At 45.1% G+C, this 14,195-nt stretch overlaps 1 protein-coding gene across 2 annotated transcripts in view; it reads right to left on the bottom strand.

Annotated features, from left to right (window-relative positions):
* LOC307070593 (myelin basic protein-like) overlaps positions 1-14,195 on the bottom strand; it is a 31,915-nt gene continuing 17,720 nt past the window's right edge. Inside the window, exons 4-5 of one of the 2 annotated variants that reach the window (XM_079729101.1) lie at positions 12,808-12,898; positions 1-451 (exon numbers count right to left, since the gene is read on the bottom strand). In XM_079729101.1, the coding sequence (XP_079585227.1) occupies positions 153-451; positions 12,808-12,898 (390 nt within the window). In that variant the 3' untranslated portion in view covers positions 1-152. The remainder of the gene's footprint in view (positions 452-12,807; positions 12,899-14,195) is intronic. The other variant, XM_079729102.1, reaches the window with a different exon arrangement.

The raw sequence follows: 14,195 nt of genomic DNA, 5'->3' as shown, positions 1-14,195 counted from the left end.
AGAGTTTAAGCTGGGGGGGGGCAGTTTCTCGGTAATAAGCCAAACGCTTGGGTTCTCTTTATCCCAGACGACGGGGTGAGAGGCAAAGGATGCGAGGGGTGAGTCGGGCAACGGAAACGTAAAAGGGAATGCGAAAAAAGAAAAGGCAAAAGCTACTCTAGGTCCTGCTCAGGGCTTTCCGAACCGCACTCTGAACCCGCTGTGCTGTGCTCGTGGATGGTCTGCAGCTCATCTGACTCGGAGGGGCGGTCTTTGAAGGTGTTGTCCTCCCGCCCCGGCGCATCTCGGGAAAAGAGGCGGACCAGGTGGGGGCGTGGCACGGCGCCCTCCGGGTCGTCCGCCTCGGCGGGGGCCTCCGGGCCGGCGGGGCCCTCAGCGCCCGTGGCGTCAGTCACCGCTGGCCCCTCCGAGACGTGGCCATTGTTCGGGTTCACATCTGCCTCACCCAGGCCTGTGCACAAACAAACAAGGGCTCATCTATGGCCGGTCAGAGAAAGGGCGGGGGGGGGGGGGGGGGGGGGGGAGAAGAGAGAGGGATGGATGGAAGGGTGATGGTGGTGGTGGTGGTGGTGGTCATGGCACAATGGAGTCCTTTGACCCTGCTCTTTTTCCGCTACAGCAGGGCACTGAGGCGCTTTCACCACTTGAAATGAACTAAACCCTACCTGGTTAAGGAGAGGATTCACACTGATGGATAGTTCTATGGTTGTTTGTCATCTCCCTTGAAGCCCCCATGGCAGTTCGTGGTATGGACGCTTTTGTGCCATGCCATGCATGACTGTAAATGTGTTACTTTAATAATTACAAAAGTTATGACGTATTATGGACAATATTATAAAGGCTGAAATATGCAGTTGTGGGGTCTACCTAGAAAGTGATGATTCAGAAATTCATCTGCAATCGCTGAACGGTTTCACAACTCCTACTTCAACAGCAGGTTTTATCGCTCTTTGTGTCTGTCAGGAGGTTCTGAACGGCGATGTACAAGATGTATAGCTTATTTCATATGTTGCAGAAGCATGCAAAACAGATGAGAGAGCAGGATGTTTATTGACGGTAGGATCTCATGGTTGGGTTTGTTGTGTGGGTCATTTCATATAGTTATATAGGCTGCTAGGCCTTATTGTATGTAACCCGAACATCAACCAATAGGCGAGCCCATTTCTTGAAATAGCATTAATTCTATAGTGCTACATTTCATACAACGTGGGAGACATACATTGCATTGTACATTTGAAAAGGATCAATGCCGTTGAACACAGATACAGCCTAATCTGCCCATAAGGCTCTGCAATGTCCGCTAAGTGCCATGCTAGCTAGCTCCCACAGTGCAGGGCATCCAGAGCATTCCTGTCCATACAACAATTAGCACACTGTACAGGCCAGCAATGCTGTAGCACTTCACCGGGGAGCTCGAATGCTAACGTTGGCCTTGACAGAGGCCTATTGTTTGGGCCTGCATAGTTTTCACTGGCGAACAAGGGGCACCAGTGTCACTAAAATAACTCCTATAAGTATGGATTTTCAGCTCCATGCTCAGTGAGATTCATCTGATTCCTGTTGAGGGCATCGGGAGGACGGTGTTGTCTGTGGAGTAGGGTGCACATCCTTTTTCTTCGATGTCGGTTTATTATATAGCGGAAACAATTGGACAACACTATATCTTGATAGAATGTTCACTTACAATTGTTTGCCAAAGTCAAAAGACTGCTTTGACAACGTGGTATCCCAGATGTTAGTGGAATACCTGATACACTGTAATTTAAGTCAAATTTGTGTTTTATGTGACATTTCTAAATGTAGTAACAAAGTAAAGCACTTTCTTAAACTATCAACTGAGGCTTACGACACACATACACACACACACAAACAATCTGTATGCTAAAAAGCTGCCATCCATCTCCACCTTTCATGATACATTCGAGTTTACGCAGAGGGCAGATGGGAAATAGTTCAACTAAATGTCATGATTTATATTTGCTTTTAAGCGTGTGTCAATCACACATCACAGAGTACACAACAGTGAAAGACACCTCAGGAAGATTAAGGAGGGAGAGAGAGAGAAAGACAGAAGGATAGAAATAGAGTGTAGGGCCTTTAAAGCGCTGCATGTTGTAATAAGCTGCCGGAGAATTCTCCTCCACCTGGACAGCCATCTAATGACCAGTGCACTTCCCATAATGGATACCATGAAGACCCATTTTGTTAAATAGTTAAAGTGATATGTACCCTTAATGCACACCCTGCGGAATTTATGCATTTGCACTTCATGCTAAACTCATAGCAGCAACAATAAATACATAAAAAATAGGATTTGTAAAGGTTGTATGACGTAAGTTGAAAATTTGATTTTTTCCTGGAAAACACACAATACTGTGTGCACAGGACACACAGCATTCTTTGAAAAGACGTGTTTAATATAGCTTTTTGAAGGAGTAAACTGTGTTGTAAATTGGCACAAGCTTACTGTCAACTCATATCAACTCAATACATATCATCTGACCCTAGAAACGCTCAATCACCACAAAACATTACAGCAGTCTTTAGTATCGCACAGGTCTCTCTCACACTCCCTCTCTCTCTCTCTACAAACAACTCCCCCATCCCCGCCCACCTCTTCATGTTTACTGTGTCTCAATATTTCTACAATCTGTCATTATGTTCTGTATCTACATCCAGAATAACACATTAATCATGCATCCACCATGAAGGTTTGGATGTTTTTGTTCTGCATTCTGCTTGAAGGAATTGGCACATTCCTTTTGACAATTGGTTTAGTCAAAGGAATGAGTCCATTTGTCGTATATATTATGTATGACAGAGGGACTCATTCCTTTGATTTGAATGTGTATGCTGTGTTCCTTCATCCCCCTATTATGCATCCAGATTAAAACCATGCAAAGGAATATCTCTCTCTCCCACCCTCTCAATCTCTCCCTCACCCTCTCAATCTCTCCCTCACTCAATAAATTAAGATATATCAAGAGACCAATGGGCCAGATTTGAGTGAAAACAAAAAAATGAGGAATCGATTTAATGCAAAGCCTTGTGGAAATTGCATTTGCATTTGTGCAGCTCAAGGATCAATAAAGACTAAGATATTAATAGCCACTTCCGGTGTTTGTCTTTGCGATCCATGCGTTGATTTGTTTCAGCGTCCAGACTAACAAACTGCCGACCCCTGATGGCTGTGCTGTCAAGCCACTTGGAGCCCGATGTGCTGTGGTTGTTAATTACACCTGGGGCCAAGGCGGCAGGCCCTCCCGGGCTGAAGGAGGCCATCTACATGCTTCATCCTCACAGGAGTCCTTTAACAAACGCCTTTCAGTCAGCCATCCACTATTACTTGATGCAACACTCTCAACCACTCACTTTCACCCTTTTTCTATCTCTCTCTCTCTCGCTCTCTCACCCTCTCACTTTCCCCCTCTCTCTCCCTCTCAATTTCCCCCTCTCTCTCTCTCTTGCTACACCTCTCTCGCTACACCTCTCTCTCTCTCTCTCACACGCTAGGGATGGACGATAGTTTGGTTGAACTGTTTGGTGATCTTGAACTGTATCACGAGCAATACAGTTAACGTTTTGTTCATATAATATTTTTAGTACGTTTGTTGTTCTTTTCGATCATTCGTTGAATTGTCCATATACATTCCGAAAACACACGCACGCGCTCACACCGACACGTCATCCCGCAAACCCCATCCGATTTAAGAAGTGGAGACAGGTTTACTATTCCAACGATTGAGGGGCTTAATCTATCGCTAAGCTTAATTGATGGAGCTCCTCAATAGACCTTGCAGCCTATCCTTTCCAGGAAATCTTTTCCTCATTACAAAGTTCATCTTTTTCCCATCCTTCAGACTTTATTTGTCTGGAGCATATGGGAGCAAGCCAAAGGTCTTGTCCAGGGAACAGGCAAATAAAACACAAAGGAGGACGTCTCAAAGCAAAAAACATTGATGGAGAATTCCCTCTCCATGTGATGGCACCGATACTCCAGGCTTATGTGATGAAGTGGTGAATGAGTGGGGGGTGGGGGGAGGTAGGGGGGGGGATAGAAAGTCAGTCATGATACGACATGTTTTTGTTCTTTGAGTCCATAGTGCTTCATTGCATACAGATTTCATGAAAGAGCCTCTACTCCTCGGCGGCCGAAACCATGTGCCTGCATACAAATGTGGATAAGGACATGCTGACTAATGTATGGTAATAAGCATTATTGGCCCTTAACACTAATATTCAGAAACAACACTGCCTCAAAAGGCTATTGGCCTAAGCAACACCAGTAGCGGCATATGCTTTTCCCTGAACGTTGCAAACGTGCAAAAAAATAATTAGATATTTTTGTGGAATTCAGTCCAATGCTTAAAATACATTTGTGGCATTCAGTAGGCCAATGCTGTGGTAAAGTGTGTGTAAAGTATGACCAAGTGTTTCTTTCTGTTCAATTGAAACAACTTTATCAATCCCCTGTAGGAGAAATTTGTTAATGTTTGTCCCTATAGAACAATAATGGTAAAAAAAAAAAAAGAAATACAAAACGTGACGGTAACTCTAAAGTCACTTCCAACAATGCAAAGAGAACAGAACAGAGTAGGGGAGGGCGTAGCCTAACTCGTTTGTGAACGACCCAGAGAAACGCAACGCAAATTGAATGTGAACATGTATGAGGCTTTAATAAAATCCTGGACACATTTTTTTTAAAGTGTCTCAAAAGGGGAATTTCGGGCAAAAGAGGATGACCCTACGTACGGGGATCCCATTTGATTCCTACCTGTTCCACTGTTAAATAGCGGCGCAAGTTGGTGGGCGCTGTCCTGGTAATTTCTTTGCGTGAGAAATACGAAGTGTGGCGTGGGTGCGTGTGCATGGGTTGAAAATGCGTGTGTCTCATGCCCAATTCGTGAGACTTGAGAGCCCTGCGAAACCATGGGTGGCTTTCAATGCGGAGGTCCCTCATGCAGGCAAGAGCTGTAAGTGAAACTAAAGGGCCGCTTATCGAACAGAGCGCCATGTTTGGTTTTCTGTTTCCCTTTACGTGGTTGGGTCATCTAGAATGCATCATAAATATTGCACTGTGTTAAAGTGTTCGGATGACTCCCCGTGCTGACAATGGCCTCTCCCAAACATTGAGATTTACATTTAGTGCATTAAGCAGACTCTTTTTTCCAAAAGCGACTTAAAATAAGTACATTTGTCATAAGAAATGAAACAATAAATCGCTGTTGGTACAGTAAAGATGTTCATAGAACCAAGTGCAAATACTCATAATCGCTATGCTAACCCATTCCCTGTATACAGCAGTGATAGCTACCTACTGCAGATGATACACAATGAAGTACTAACCATTCATCCTTGGCTTGGAGACCTATAAGGACAGCAAGGTCGGCACATGCAACCCTTGCATCAACCACATTGCTGTGTGCCATGTCTTGTCTTCAGAAACACTCTTTTCGAGGTCTCTGCCAATTATTGATGTGGGATAATACTGCTATGAAAACTCATCTAAAACTATCCCAGTCCATGGGAAACGTCGAATTCTGCCTGCCATTCCAGATCAGATCTAATTCATGTTGACAGCCCGTGAGACCAGGTCAGCGACGCTCCCTGTAGTGCAGATTTAAATTCTGAGTGAATATTTATCTTGCTCCGATCAGAGCGAAAAACAGAACAAAATGTCGGCACTCCAGCACCACTGGCCTCTGCAGCTGCTTTGCACCACCACTCCCCCCCCCCCCCCCGGCTCCAGTATGTGTGGTTCTGAGCACCAGCTTTCGAGAACAATGACAGTGGTGGGACTCATGGGAATGGGAAGTATTTGTTTGGGACAAACAAGAAGAAGAAGAAGATGAAGAACTGCAAGTATGTGGCCGCTGATCAGATCCTCCCACGCGGAACCGGCAGAATTCATTATGTATCCACCAACACCCACTGGCATCGGGGGGGAAAAAGCGCCCCTCTGTCTCTGACGACCGCATCAGGCATTCAGGCGAGGCGTTTTTCCCTGTGGAGACAGTTTCACTGGCGGGGAGATGAACATCTGCAGCACATGTGGGACTAGGATTGCTGCTTGATTTCATATTTTTGGTTTTACCCCCTGGCCTCTTGCCACAAGCCAGTGTACAACCTGTCACCATGCACTTTCTCTTCCCCACGTCAAGCAAGGTGTGTGCCATGCTCGATGATGTAACAAGATTAAAGGATAAAAAAATGTCAACACTAAAAGGGTAAAAGTTCTGAACTTGATAAAGTTCCAAATTCTTTTTGAAACAATTGTATTTTTAGCATTCAAGCACAAATCAGTTAGTGCCAAGAGAGAGTAGATTCAGCAGTTTGAGTAACCCGGAAAAAGAGTACTATAACAACAAAATTAATAAAGTTTGGACTAATTCAAGTTGTGCAGAGTGCAGATAAGTAAAAAGCAGACAACCGTGACAGCTGAAGCTAACATACATGTATCTGATTTTTGATGCATGGCTGTTTTCCATAAAGCCAACTATTCTAATCATGATGAATATGTCAATCCATGTTTTGGACGTGATCAAATTAATAAATAGATAACTGCTGGAACTGCTTGTTGAGCCTTGGGGTGCAACGGGTGCGTCAAGCAAAATCGTGAGTCATATCCCAATGGTGGAGGCGTTTATCCTCTGAAATGTAGAATTCTGTCAAATTCTGTCCAAGACAGATCAATAAGTGGGCTGCTAGACCCCCTACTCATTGGACAAAACACCTTTCTCCCTTAAAGCACAACCTAAAAGGTCTAAAACTGGCAGGTCTTTGGAAAACTAAAGATTCTAAAGAGGCTATTAAAGACACACACTTTCATCCCCTCTATTGTTAGAGTGTAAAATAGTGTAAAATAAATTCAGATAAATGCCGAATGTCTGGGTTACAACATGCATTTCACTCATCATTCAGGGTATAATATCAAGAATGCACAAGCCTAGGATCATATGTTTGCATTTTGTTGCTTGCAAAAGAATATACAAACAACTAAAATCTATGACTAGATTGGATTGCATTACTTGATCTTGGAAAACCTCTGTCTCTAAGTTTAATACCAATGGCCATTAAAGAGGGCACTATAACAACCCTATATGTTGACGGCTATCTTTTCTGATCGGTCAAACTTTCCATATCAGATCCCAAACGCAGGCAGATTGCGAGCTGCCTACATCGCTCGGCACATCAATCCCACTGCAGCGCTGTCCGGACAATGGAAAACTCAAAGAGGATCGCAGAGTAACTTCGGTCTACCACAATGGTTGTTGTCAAGCCAGGGGACAATGCAGCTTTATGCTATGTCCCAAGCATTTCTCTTTTACTCTCTGAGCCACGCTTTGTCTTTTTTCACATTTCATCCAACAGCTGTAGCTTATCCAATCAATAGGTGAGAGGTATAAAGTGCGAACAAGACTTTCATTTCTCCACTTCCTTCCGTGTGTTAGTATCAGTGGGCGCCATGACTTTAGGGGTGAGTAATGCCCGGTTCGCGGGTCCGTGGGGTGATGAGGGAGCAGGGGCAGGGAGGGAATGAGCTCCTCTTTGAGGATGGCGGTGGTGTCATCGCTCTTGTCCTCAGGGACCATTTCTTAGCCAGGGATGCTCAAACACACACACACTTAAACAAACACAAGGCAACACACAGTGTGTACACACACACTCACACACACACACACACACACAGCCAGAGGGCACGAATAACGTCGTCGTAAATTGTGTGCAAGCAGGACTCCTCTCTTCCAACGCTGCAATTTTAAGGATTAGTCCAGAGACCCTGGTGTCACTGCTGTTGAATGAACTGCACATCCTGGGAGTTTAGGCCGAGTGTGAAGCGCTGCCGGGGTGACAACACTATTACAATTCCCGCTTGACTGATTCTGAGATATCTGCACCATTGACACGGAGGATAAAGGATGTGTTCTGCCGCACAGTTCAATAACCAGCCCTACGCTTCCCCAGGGTCCAACAACAAACAAACATTTTAGAGCAAATGTCACAGACACACGCACATTTACACAAATACGCATACACATACACACACACACATACACAAACAGGGGCACACGCAAACAGTCGATGCACACACGATGCATGTCGAGTGTAGAAGGCTCAGTAGGAGTACAGTATGTTTGGCAGCCATGTACATGTACACCCACACATGCTTGCACACACACACACACACACACACACACACACGCACACACACACACACACAGGTACAAACACACACACGCAAGCACCGCACACTCAAATAAATCCCATGTACACACACACACACACACACACACACACACACACAGGTACAAACACACACACGCAAGCACCACACACTCAAATAAATCCCATGTACACACACACACACACACACACACACGCACACACACACAAACAGGCTATTACACACACATGGACTTGCCAGATGGTCAAGACGAGATGACGTCATTGCTATCTATTTCAAGGCTTTACAAAATGATATACACAAACAGAGCTAGACCAGGCTTTTTTTTGGGGGCAGGGCCTGCGATAAGGGTTTATGTTCGAAATTTATGAGTGAAATGTTCGTGTGCCTAGCGTCTGTCAGTGAAAAAAATAAAAAGCAAGATGGACTAACAGAGGGCAAGAGAGGACAGATGTAGAAGAGGACGAGGGTGGAAAGGAGTGAAAGAGGCGAGAAATCGAAACAATGAGGTCAAACCAGTGAACGCTAGGGCACTGAGAGACGTTGCCGCTAACAATCAGATCTTTCAAGACGGGAGAGAAGAGCTAGTGGCCAGAGGCCGGAGGCAGTACCAGCGAGTGTTAGCCTCAGCCACAGAGACAAATGACTGGGCCAACACACTTGTACATGGCTGCCAAACATACTGTTCTCCTACTGAGCCTCATACACTCGACATGCATCGTTAAGACATGCACTTCAACGCACGTGTGCGCACATACACACACGCGGGCACATGGACACCGACTGCGCAAATGAATGTGACATCTCACACTTATTGTGTTGTTATGTGCAAAACACAAATATAGCAATGCCAAAACCAGTTGACTGAAGCTACTCACACATTAAATTTGTGTTGATCAACGTTATCGATTTCTAAACCGATGAGCCTGTGTGTGTCAGGGTCACCAGGCCTATGGTGGGGTTGTCATGACATCCAGTCACTCCATCACATTAACTAAAGGATGGAACAACCTCCACGCCAGGATAGAATCATTCAACCCGTACGAAGCAGTTGCAGCAATTGGTGAAAAAAACAAAAACAAAAACACAGCATACCTTCAGTCATCCAAACTACATATTGGCCTTTTTGCGAGCCTAGATAGGGAAACCCAGCCCTACACATCCATACAGTGCGACTCTAACTTTGCCTGGAGTTTGGAGAGGTCTTCTGGTACTAATTATATAGGAGTTCATTTTAATTATCAATTATGAAATTAAGGGATATGTAATATGCTTGCAGCGGCCAGGGAATTTGATTCATAAAGATCCCTCTGCTTTGATTCTGCAATCTGACCTTTGAGCCTTCAGGCCTCACAATACAGTTAGTAATGAGCAGACATAGGCATAGTGGCCTTTCCTGCTCTCTCCAGCCCTGTCTCTCTCTCTCTAGCACTGTCTCTCTCTCTCCAGCCCTATCGCTCTCTCTAGCCCTGTCTCTCTCTCTCCAGCCTTATCTCTCTCCACCCCTCTCTCTCTCTCCAGCCTTGTCTCTCTCTCTCCAGCCTTATCTCTCTCTCTCTCTCCAGCCCTAGCTCTCTCTCCAGCCCTATCTCTCTTTTTAGCCTTATCCCTCTCTCTCTAGCCTTATCCCTCTCTCCAGCCCTATCTCTCTCTCTCTCCAGCCCTATCTCTCTTTCTCTAGCTTTATCTCACTCTCTCTCCAGCCCTATTCCCCTCTCTCTCCAGCACCATCTCTCTCTCCCGCCCCATCCAGTCCTCTCGAAACCTAGCCCTCTCTCTCGCCCTATACCTCTTCCTCAAGCCCTATCTCTCTCTCTCTCCAACCATTACAAAGCAAAACGAGTAGCCAGGAGAGCCCCAAAATGCAATTAGAAAAACCTAGCCTCTTTAGACCCAGGTAAGGAACGTAATTATTATTATCTGGTTCTTCCCATTCATTGGAGAATAGGCCGGTTTGTGAGCTACACCCGTGGGTCTATGGAGTGACGGTGACTATAATGCAGAATGACACATGCCTATTTAAAAAACAGAGGGCGACCGGAAGAATAATCTAATGGGAGGCTGCTGACGCCAGACTACAAATAGGGCAGAGTAGTAGCACGCTACATAACCAATGTTTTGCATAAGAATGGAGTGACCTAACCATAATAGAGCTTTGGTGACCTGTTACGATTCATCAATTCCCTAAAAGACTCTTTCTGGGCTCAGGTGGGTTGGGGAGCGATAGGGGCAGGGAGGGGGGGGGGGGGTCTTTTTTAAAAACAACAACTACAACAACAACCCAACTCATTAGGGAGAAAGCACATCTCTGGCCGAGATGGGCGGAAGCTGCAGAAAAGCTCATCTTATCAGTCTTTGTTTTGTGCCAACGTGGATGAGAGAAAAGCCGTCCAGGCGCACGATAGTGGCTGTTGGGGGGGCTCACTCTCTCTCTCTCGCTCACCACTCTGTTCTCCCTGCTTTCCCATTTCTCTTGTTTGGCTCCACTAAGCCCTAAAAAAAGCTACAAAATAACACATTCCCTGAAAACTAAATGAAAAAGAAAAATCCAGTGTATCCTTCCAACGCGCTACGTCTGTGTGTGCTTGGGCTGGTTTTGTCTCCCACTCGTCACCACCTGGGACATTGTCACAGCCATGACCCCCCCGGGGCCAAGGTGGTACGAGCACGCAGGCTCGCGGGCGGGCCGGGTATAGGGGCTGGGGTGGGGAGGAGGGCTTATTGTGCTGAGAGCGGAGGCCTTGGTAATGGAACAGTAATGGGCTTTTAACGGCCCCGGCTACACTGTTTGCCCTTCCTCGGGGGAAAGTAGTGCAAACAGGAAGTGCAGCAGGAGACGTCCAGCGTCACTTGGAGTGACCCGGCTGAGTCACGGTACTGCGCTGATGACAACTCAAACAGAGCGGGGCCTCGGCAAAGCACCACTAACCGGGCGCTCGTAAACCACTCAGGACATGAAGAGTCCTCTTTGTTTCCCCTTAAACATTGGTAGAGTTAATCCGATGGCGGCGAATAATTGCAGCCTGGTCGCACAGATTGCAATCGGCTCCAAATCCGACGTTCCCCTTTATCTTGGATGACAAACTGATAAGACGGCAGTATTTTTTACACACTCAAAGAGAATGCAGCGCTCTTGAAGCAAACAAGCGAGTTAAACATTAAGCGCAGTGTGTTCACGCGGCGTGGGGCTACTCAAACTTTGGGCGTCGTGTTGATGATGCGTTTTTTTCTGAACATTAACCGTCCCCGTGACATTCGCTTGAACACCATAAAAAACAATGTTTTTTTTTATGTTCTGAAACCCTCGTTATGGCCACCCTTCATTTGCATAAAGTGGGCACTTAGAAAAATCTCAGGAGTCAGGGCCACTTTATCTCCAAGTGGTTACCATTTATACAATCATATAATGGAGCTAAACATCCATCTTTTTACTCCTAGCTAAGGACATGAGGCAGAGCTATTAAACAAGCTAGCTTCAAGGAGGTTTGCACCAAGAGTCTTTAGAAGATTTAGCCAATCAGAGCTTTTGGTTCTGCCAAAGTCTGAATCAATCCATTTCCAGGAGCCAATAAGAGTCATAAAACTTCAGCCATGCGGTTTGGAATGTCAACTCATGTTGGTAAGTAGTCCCGTGGGTTTACTGTAGAAGTAGCGGGGTGTTCATATCAATGATGTTGTCTCCCTCGAAAACACTAATGAAGACACATGGTTCTGCTGGAAGTTGTTTTGCCTCACACTAGCACACTTTACTAGCTTCCCTTGATGCGGTAGGTATGTCAACTGCAATCATTGGCATCTCAAGGAATGCATATTCAACAGTTCAGTTGAACGGTGTAATATGCATTCTCTGAGTGCTTGTTTGTGATTCTTGAGGAGCTTTCAACAAGGGTTTTCTTAATTAAACAGAAGGGTCCCATTGAACTAGCAAATAGACACGCTTCAAACGATACACAATTACATGTATGGACTTAAAACATTTATACTTTTGAAAATCCTGTGTCCAGACAGTTCACATCATGAGGTCGAAATGCTTTCATAGAAAACACAGTGACTTTCATAGTGTTATTCTTGTGGTTTATGACAAAGATCTCCATTTTAAAGAGTATGGCTTTGGTATCCTTCCTTTCTTGTAAGAGTTCCTTTACCATGGCTGCTCAGTGGATTCTCAGTAGGCATCCAACTCCTAGCTCTTTCATTTGCATTCGATTGTGCCCTCATCTGCCGAGTGGAAGTACTACAAAGGCACTTTCCGATTTTGCCGTCTCGTCATAGTAATAGAAATGAGGATGTAAAAGGGTTCAAATGGGGAAGTGAAGCTGGGATAGGTTCCTGAATCTGTCTCACACCACTCGATACCCATATGGCTTTCAACCTTAAAAGGGATGTCACTCCATGGGACCTGCTTTGAAGGGAACTGTAGCTTTAGGGTAAAACCTGCGCTAGGTTTTACCTTTCACATTGTTGAGGCATGGCAAGGCAACAGGTACAGCAGAGCTAGGTTGAATCAGTGTTGGCATAAGTAGACATTAAACAATTAGAGTCGTATCTACGCAATCAGGTAAAGAAAAAAGGGTATTTATTTATTTAATAATTAACGCTCCTTCACGCTCCTCCATTCTCACCAAACACTTCGTCTTGCGAGTCTGTTTCCACGGTTGATGGTTCTTCAGCTGCCGCCTCATTCTGGTTGGCTTCGGGCTGGGGCGACGGAGCCTTTAAAGGAACACACGCAGAAAAGAACAGACAATCTGGTTAAGATTGTCATGAGGTGTCATGGCAACAGAGCAAAGGAAGCGTCGGAAGTTGAGAAAAGGGTAGAGTGGGTGGGGAGACAAAGAGATAGCAGAGCCCTTTAATTCAGCTCAAAGAACTACGATCGCTTTTTTCAGATGCTTGTTCAATATATCTCACTCTCACTTTTTATTGCCATTCACAACGTATTTCCTGGTTCTGTGTGTCCGTATTCATGACTCGTAAGACCTGTGCCAAGTGGCACGCACAAAGACACACACACACACACACACACACACACACACACACACACACTCGCACACACACACACACACACACACACAAGCCCTCACTTTATGTCTGGATAGAAAATTGCCTCAAAAACCCTATTTCCAGGATCTATGCTGCTGTGACAAAGCTTGCTTCCAGGATCTGAGCTGCTGGGGCTTGTGGTGTGTGCATGCGCATGTGTGTGTTTCTGTGTGTATGTGTGTGTGTTAAAGGCAGCTCAGCAGGACAGGACTTTCACGAGACGGGTATCACAAGCAGGTACCATTTTTTTGAATGCACTATGTTAATGTGTACGGTGCCGATGTTTTGGAATACAATCAATAATCAATTTCCAACAACAACAAAAAAAAAGTCTGCCATTTTTACTAATGCACTGTCGTAGTTAGAAACAGGATTCAGGAAAAGTTGGTGAAGACCAGAATTAAAAGGCGCGGATCTGCGGATCACCATCACCTCTCCAACAATGGAGGCGACAAGTGGCTCCCACACAGAATGCAACAAAGATCTGAATGCTAATTTCCGTCCAAATTGGCATTCAGCTCGATACCTTCAAATAGTTCCCTGACAATAAGGTGCCCTTCCCTGATTTCCCCTGTTTTTTCCTCCTCTGGAAATTAGTAATTTGCTGTGCAATAAATCTTGAACAAGTTCCAGACAATTTCAGAGAACCAGAAGTCTTTAAAGATCTACGGAGACTGGCCTTAATTTAGGATCATTTGTTTTTCTCTTTAACGCTGCCATATTTATAAATAATAATGAAACACTGATCAGAACCCATAATTGACTGCTCTGCTCAGTCTGTAAATAGAATATTGATTGAGTTAATTGCATTATGAAATTGGTAGAACAACAAACAACCCCTAAACAAGCTCTATCTGAGGATGGAGAGTGTGAAGCCTGAACACTGATCGGAAACGGATGGGCCCAGATTGTATTTCAGGTTGAATTATCGTGGAAGAAACTAACATTTTCAACATAAACCGATGTT

The sequence above is a fragment of the Pollachius pollachius genome (genome assembly GCF_949987615.1).
Source record: "Pollachius pollachius genome assembly, chromosome: 1".
In the NCBI taxonomy this organism is placed as follows: domain Eukaryota; kingdom Metazoa; phylum Chordata; class Actinopteri; order Gadiformes; family Gadidae; genus Pollachius; species Pollachius pollachius.
Note: the sequence above shows the minus strand (reverse complement) of the source record. Positions and strands in the feature narration are given on the sequence as shown.